General features: G+C 30.4%; 1 protein-coding gene across 1 annotated transcript in view; it reads left to right on the top strand.

Annotated features, from left to right (window-relative positions):
• The window catches only part of LOC136796246 (histone-lysine N-methyltransferase SETMAR-like), a 22,862-nt gene extending 16,002 nt beyond the window's left edge, over window positions 1-6,860 (top strand). Inside the window, exon 2 of the mRNA XM_067049360.1 lies at window positions 6,766-6,860. Within this exon, the coding sequence (XP_066905461.1) occupies window positions 6,766-6,860 (95 nt within the window). The remainder of the gene's footprint in view (window positions 1-6,765) is intronic.
• Window positions 6,861-8,419: the final 1,559 nt, after the last annotated feature.

Raw genomic sequence — 8,419 nt, 5'->3', positions numbered from 1 at the left:
TTTTTTTTCCTTTCTTTCTGCGTAAATATATTTCTTATTATTATTAAACTTTTGTACATATAGTTCTGCTGTTCTTTCTCTGCTTTCAACTTGTTTATTTACTTATGTTTTTTTTGTTGTTGTTCACGGAATATTACGATAATTCAACAGGTTGGTAGGTAACACCCCTAGGTTTTCTGTTATCTACATGTAAAGGTATTCGCCAGTAGTTATAATTCAACAGTTGTTTATATAGTGGTATATTTTAGTTATATTGTGGTCATAATGCTTCGGGGTTTTCAAGAAAAAATATTGTGGCGCCTAAAGAGTAATTTATCCTTTATTGTTTTGTCCTTTTTTTTTTTCTTTTTGCGATTATATTTTTTTTTATTTTCCTTTAACTCACCCCCTTCTCCGATGAGCTTGGGCTACCATAAACGATAACCATATAACAAAGGATAAATCAAAATTTGCGGTTATAGTAATCAAATATTTCCGGAATATGAGAGCTGTTATTGTTTAATATAGTTGCCAAATGGTTTGGTAATCCGCAGTCTATCAAATGTCTGCAGTCTGTCAGTATGTATTTAACAGTCAATGGTACATTACACTGTCTACATGTCCCTGACAGTAGATATTCTTGGGTTGGTTGAGTGAACTGGACACACTTCTGGTCAGTATTACCTCCTGTCGTCAGCAGCCTTGGGTTGATATCTTCTATGGTTGTACTGTACTCTTAATTTCTTTTGTGTTGTGTTGGTCCATGTTGCCTGCCATTTATTTAATATTTGTATTGCCATCAGATTCTTCTAGACTCCTTCAGAAGCATGAAACCTCTTTACAAATCCCTTATTACTTTTGTACAGTTACTTAGTGCACATCGGCTCAATTACAGCGAAATAGTAGTCAAATTGATCCTAAGATTAGATGAGAACTGCTCATAATGAAAACATCTCACTTTTCAAAAGAGATTATAACTGATATGTGGCAATCAGAATAAAGCTATGACCAAATTTACTACTTGCAATTAATTTTTGTTTGTTCAAAGTAGACAAAAATTGCAAACATCTTAATTTTCTTTTAGAAACAGTTAGATTTGATTCAATAACTCATTGATTATCATTGAAACAACTTAGCAGATTGAGTTACATATGAATGACTGAAGTAATTTCTTGTATAATTCGACACAAAACTGACAAAAATAGGCTCCATAAATCTCGGAAACAATGGAAGAATATAAAAAAGAAATTGATTTTATATATATATTTTTTTTTAATAAACCAATTCTGAAAAACATTTCCGAATGGGTAATGTCCGCATATATGAAGCCAGCATTAATCTTTGTGATTACGTACTACAGTCCGCTGATCATCATATTTTGACAGCTGTGGAATTAAGTACGTAAAGTAAATTGTATGACCGTCTGAATGAGAACTGGCGATTATTTCTTAAAAGTTTTTTATGTCATCCCTTTTAATAATAGACCTTTGTAAACAAAAATAAAATTAACTCCACCCCTCAAAAACGTTGCGTAACGGTTCAAGATATGTAAGATCTAAAATTCAAACAAATTTAATCCGTCAATAGACCTTCAAGATCCTTCAAGACTTCTGGGGAGTTTTTTTTTTTAGTAATTCGATACGACATCCGCAGGTCACCTCCGATTATCGGATGATCCTCGGAACTGCACATTACCATTCTCCACTTCGTTTCATAATAATGGCTGACATTAAACCCTATATGAGGCCGTGTCTTGGCCATTTATAAAGCAGATGGTAAATACTAGGTGTTTTGGAATCAATATGGAATTAATCCAAATACATTCTGTTTTGTATTGTACAACAAATTTGGAAAAAATAAATCTAATTATCAGTGTGATAATGTATAGCCATTTTTAATTTTAAGCTTAATTCTTAAATGCTAATTTAACAGCAATAATCAATAATTTCCCTGCGTACTTTACGCCACAATAACTATCACTCCATTAGTCTGCCCGTAGAGTTTAGCTTATGACGAAAATTGAGATAAAGAGGCTATGTGTGTTGTTTCATTTTTTTGTTTTGTACAGCAGTATGTATAGACTTGTTATTCACGTATTGTACCAAGGATCTTATGTGATTGTTCTCAAATTTTGGATTTAAAATATCGTTAATATTACTCTACGAACACTCATCATAATAGACAATAATAAAGTAATTTAAAATATTTCCATTCCTCTCATAACTGAATAAATGAAATATAAATCATGAACAGCCTGTGATCAATTTAATCAACTTTAAATTGATGAAATTTATTTACTAAATTTTAAAATGATAAATATTATTAAGTTGTTTGGCACTGAATACATTGTTTACTAATATATTTTTTGAGGCTAACACAATTGACTAATTAATTATGATTAGTTAATTTATTCTGTTAATTAATTAACTAGTGGTATTAAAGCATTGTTAATGTATTTGTATAATGAGAAAATTACTTATGTTTACTACACCATCTTGAGATAATCCCTAAATTCAATTTTTCTCCGTTATTGCTCCTGAAAATAAAGTACCGCTGTCTTACTCAAACGATATTCCAGAAGCATCAACTCGGAACGGAGACCTATCCCTGGCCCCTAAAAGGCTCTTGGTAAAATATCCTTTTAAAAAACAGGGCTGTTATTAGGGTGTTATGGTCTAAAAAAAAAAAAAATGTAGACTTAATTGAAAAGGGCTGGAAGGCAAACAGGAGGGGAAGAGGATAGTAGAAGACCGTTAGTTATCCGAGGAAACAAATCGGGTAGGCTCAGGTGGGGTCTTCCCCCGACCGTGAGTTTTTATCGAACCGAAGTGTTTAGCGTCGTCTGGCTGCTCTCGCGGTCTCAACTAGCTGAGATAAGCGGTTTACTACCGTAGAATAAGGGCAACGAGAATACAATAACTAAATGAGCATTATCCTATCAAAAGTTAAAGTTTGTATATATATAATGTATTGTATTATATATTTGTATACTGTAACTATATATAAAAATAAAGAGGTTTGAAAATAAAAATATCAAAATTTAAAACATCGACTTCTCGAATGTATAGATTTTTTAAAAATTTATTTGTTTATTTTTTTTAATTTATTTATTTATTGATATTTACAACTGTATAAAAAAATACAACAAGTAAATTTGATCATAATGATATAATGATATGATACAGGATGTAGAGAAACTACCCAGTAGTAGAACTCTAAAAACAGTTTACAATATAAGGTCACGAGGCCATCTTCTTTTCAGGCGCCTCGGAGCATTGCCAGGAATGGAAAAGGAAGCAAGGTTTTTGTTCATTTGTTAATTTTTTTTTTTTTTTTTTTTTTTTTTTTTTTACAATTTAAAATTTTTCATCTTAACATAATTCTGTCGATGTAATTTAACGTAAGTGGTAAATAGAATATCGATGCAAAGGTTCTTCAAAATAATGAAGGATTTTTTAACTAAAAAAGGAAATTTTACAAATCCCCTAAAAATGTACCAAATCCCTCCTTCACTCGACTCAGGCCATCAGTAGTACCACAATTATTATTTATTAATTTAATTTTAATTTTATTTTTAGAATGTAAATTCAAAAAAAGGCGATACGCGTGACAGCGTTAATAGGAAACTATGGGTAATTAAGATTAATGTAATATAGGCATCCCCTAAATGCAAATCTAGTCTAAAACAATTTAAACAAAAAAGAAGAATTCGTTTCTTTTTTTTCATTTAATTTATTTTTTTATAAATAATTTTGATTAATATCAATACGATTTGCCATTTTCTTAGACAATGAGCTTTACTTTTTGGGTGATTGGTTCCATCTTCTTTGCCATATTTATTCCTGAGGTAATTAAAGCTATCATGTTGGTCTCGTCTACTTTCTTCCTGGCGATATTTTCTGGCATGTTTGCAGCTTCATTTCCTGGGATGCCACAATGGTAGGGTACCCAGGCTAGTACCACATCTCTATTCAGGACTTCTAGATCATCTCAGAGGCATGGATTTTTCTGGTAATAGTATTGTCAGAGATCCCTTCGGCAATGGTTATTAGTATACTCGAACAGTTGCTAGATTAAACCTATTTTTGTAACCTATATCCTTTACTTATTTTAACTTCAAGCATTAGCATTATTTTAAACTTAATTATTTCCTTTTCGAACGTTCTTAAGTCTTTTTTGACAAGTATACCGAAACAAATGGTCTTTGAATATGATTTTTTTTTTTTAATTTTAATTTAACTCATTTGTTAAATATTTCGGATGTTTTTTTTTTCACTTGAATTAGATAACATATTCAACTGTTTTTTAAATTTAGAAATTGGTGTAATGCATTTTTTCTTTCCTTTTGTAACATTCAACAAGATAACATGGAAATATGTAGGGAAAATGTTCTGAAGAAATACATGGAGAGGAACTAGTGTAAAATGTGCTCCGTTCTTGAAATGCTAAACCTAGTGGTTCTGTGGAATATGAAGTTTGTCTTTTCTAATTAAAATGTGATTGATGATGGGTTAAAACTTTTGAATTGCTTGTCTATGCGATAATGCAATCAATGTGTGCACAGTCCTATGTGTTTTTGATTTTAAACTGTGTTGCCAATATCTGTGGCAGTCTTTAATTAATGGTTCCGGATTGATTGCAATTCTGAATAGTGAGTGAATAAATATATGTGTTATTATTTTCTTGTCTCTATTGCATCCTGAAATCAAGAATAAATCATATCATAATTGAGGGGGATTAGTTAAATAAAGATTGACTTGTATAGTTTGTTATCCAATTTGGGTCAAAGAGTTTGTTTTTTTTACTACGGTTTATTTATTGAATAATGTTCTTCACAGTATAACAATTTACAGAATAAGAATTTACAGTGCTGAGATTGAGTTTTATTTAAAATTATTTTCCGGTATTGTGTTACCTGAGCTGAGAGCCTCTATAAAGGCTTTTCTCTTCCCAAGATAAACAATGCGCTGGGTTAATATTTGTGGGATGAAAATGTTAATTAATAAAAAAATAAACTTAAGGTAATAAAATGATATAGACAAAAATAAATTAAATGAAAAGTATAACGACATAAATAAAGAAATGAACCAACATTATTTTAAAGATGATTTCTTATGATTCAAAAAATTATATATAAATTATAACACAAATTAATTTTCTACATAAAAAAGGAGGAAAAAACAAAATAAAGAATTTACAGTGTGTTTTTAGATTGAAAAAAAAGAAATGCTGAAATATATTTGTACAAGGAATATAAAATTATGTATATGTGTATATATAAATGTTTCTATTTCTAATCTTGGTCCAGCTTAGAACTAGGAGATAAACTGTGGTGAATAGATGTCTTGAAGAAAAATAGGACGAATATATGGATCAGAAGTGTGGCCTGGCAAAATACATTCTATAGACTGAAAAAATGCCTTTCAAGGAATATGATGTGTTCAAACGCTGCTAACAACTAACTGTTGATCACTTTTCGTAAACATCGTCACTTACACATGACTCACATGTAAACAATTAACATATTAATTTTACAAATGAAATTACATACAAAAAAAGGTACAAATGTTGCTTCAACAGGTTGAATTCGTGACTTACTAATATAATTTTTAAACTGAATATTTTATTTACAAATATTCTAATTCTTGGAAAAAAAAATCCTTTCAATCTAATTAATTTATTATATATAAACAAAATCCAATTAGGACATGGTTCAAGATTACGCTTTATAAGATACTGAGAGTAAGTGAGTAGGAGGAGGCAGAAAGTTGGCGGGACCCCGAGGCTGACAAGTGCCTGAGGTTAGGTTCCGATGTTTGCACTAACTGCTCAACTATGTGAGGCCTTTCCGAAGATAGCTCTACTCAGCCCTCAAGCAGCGCGGTCCCGAAACCGCAGGCTCACGGGATGTGATGTCTCTCTTACCGATGCGTGACAGTGTCAATCAGGTATGATGTAACAGGTAATAAAGGAAAAGTGGTGACGAAACAGCCCATCGAGAGAATAGATAAGTTAGATATAGAGAAGCGTGAATTAGGAATTGATTAAAAGATAGTTAAATAACAGAACTTTCCACAGGGAATAAAATAGGCACACTAAACTAAAGATTATATAAGATGATATATCAATTACTTGATGCTAATATAAATCATATCCAAAGTATATTCATATATTATTATTATTCAAGTGCTTAACGAAGGCTTAAAGAAGTTGGTTGGTGGTTTTGGTCATTGCTAAAAAGCATCGATAAGAAGTCAGGGTTCAGAGCTCACTTTATATCGCTGCTAAAGACTTTTCTTTTATCCTATAAGATAAAACACAGCCTATTATTTTCCTTTGCAAGAGAAGATAAATACAATTTTAAAAACTCAGAAGTTTCGATGGCGAATATTCTTCTACAATTAACAATTTTTTTTGTATACTAATATTTCTTGAAAAGATTTAATACAATCTTCCACAAATTAAAGGCACTGAATATTAGAGTTCAAATATTCATTCATATAATATATACAGAAATAAAGGAACAAAAGAAAAAAAAACGGAAAAAATGAGAAAAAAATGTAAATGATAACAATAGCATTCACAGAATTAAAAGGAAAAAAAATTCTATCAATAATAATAAAGATAAATAAAAGAAAATACTATCATGATTTGTATTAATAAAATTATGAATTTACATCAAAAATACTGATCAAATAATAAAAATAATAATTTATGAAAAGTTTTTAAATAACATTAAAATAAATTCACATTCACACCTATATATAATATTTACATTCTGATTAGGGAACGACGAGCCAAGGCCAACACGCTGTGGAAGGGAAGGCAGGGCTCCAAGAGATCTCAGCTTCTCTCTGAGCCACGCCACTGGTAACATTTAGTAATCGAGCTAATTCATTTTTCGTAATTAATAGTTCACATATTTCAGTCTATCGATATTTTTGCCTGGAATGTTTATATTTTTTATATTCTCTTAAAATAATCTATATTAATTCACTGACATGATTCATTTTATGGATTGTAAATTTGACGATATTGGTCTGTAGAAAGAGGTTATATTAAATAAAAAGAATTATTAATGATATTGACACAGAGGTTGACAGAACATGATAATAGCGAGATAGTAAATATTTGAAGGTGACAGGGGCATTGTCATATCGACATGTCATGCAGTGAATTTGTCAATTCCCATCAGGCAGAAACCCACTCACCTTCATGACACAGTTCTTCCCATATCTCGACGTCCCACAATCGCAATGGACTTCTGATAGGATTAGTTTCCAATTATACCGAGTATATCGATCTACATGTAGATCGATAAACTTGGTATAATTTTAATAGATAAGCTTATATCTATAAATTCAATCTATATATATTAACTGAAATAAAAAAAGGATAATACAATAACCAAACAGTTAATTAGCTAAAATGGTTTCAAAACAGTAAACTTAAGTGTATTTTCTTTTGTAGTATGAACTAACTGAAGACTGAGTATGGATGATGAGCTAAATGCCAAAAAACAAAAACAAAACATGCTAAATGCCATAGTTACTGTTAATGACGGTGTCATTTAGACCGCTTAGCTTGCTGGCAATGGAATTTAGCTTGATATTCGCATGTAAATCAAAGTTTAGTTTTTGTAATCTCTAAAACATTACATTGAAGGCTGATGTTCAACATTCAATCTTAGAAAAGAAAACCTTCGCTTTCTATGATCAATTCATTGAAAAATTGAATTAAGTATCTAGTAAACCCGGAATGGCGAATTCCTTAATTTTCATTTTACACATCGAAATACATTAATTTATTTTTTAAATTTCAGCATCAAAATGTAATAAGAAACTTCTATTTTAGGTTCCAAGCCATATCCTCACGAAACGATCTTGTACTGTAACAAATAATTCCGAGGAAAACCATTTATTTAAAAATACCCTCCAGCCCACGTTTATGAAGAGAAATTAAATCCGATGTGCTCCATAAAGGTAGCAGTAAAAAAGAGGGAAAAGGGAAGAGATTTTAAATATTTAAAGCTGTAAATAAAATTTAGTATGACTGGTGTGATGTAGCAGGTAGCGGAAATTATATTCCTGGTTTTCCCCAAAGGTAACAGGGATCTCCTAAATTTTGTAATTTATTTATTTTTTTTTTACAAGAGACAATTTTTTATTACTATAGTAATAATACATCCTTGTATTGAGATGTGAGATTAAATCCTAGAATTCATTTAATTGCTTCCTGGTACTTAGGCAATATTATTATATTGTTATAATATACATTTAGTAAATTTTATGGCTATTGCGTTTTCATATTTTATTTTATAAAAGTACGAATAGTTATACCCACAATGAATCTTCATTGAAGTTAAGAGCCCAAGTATTCTTCTCATTCTTACACCAACATTGCTAAAATCATGGAAGAGAGACAACAACAAATTTCTAAT

The sequence above is a fragment of the Halyomorpha halys genome, unplaced genomic scaffold (genome assembly GCF_000696795.3).
Source record: "Halyomorpha halys isolate HHAL.00 unplaced genomic scaffold, Hhal_1.1 Scaffold2619.1, whole genome shotgun sequence".
In the NCBI taxonomy this organism is placed as follows: Eukaryota; Metazoa; Arthropoda; class Insecta; order Hemiptera; family Pentatomidae; genus Halyomorpha; species Halyomorpha halys.
This window is presented reverse-complemented; position numbering and strand designations above follow the sequence as displayed.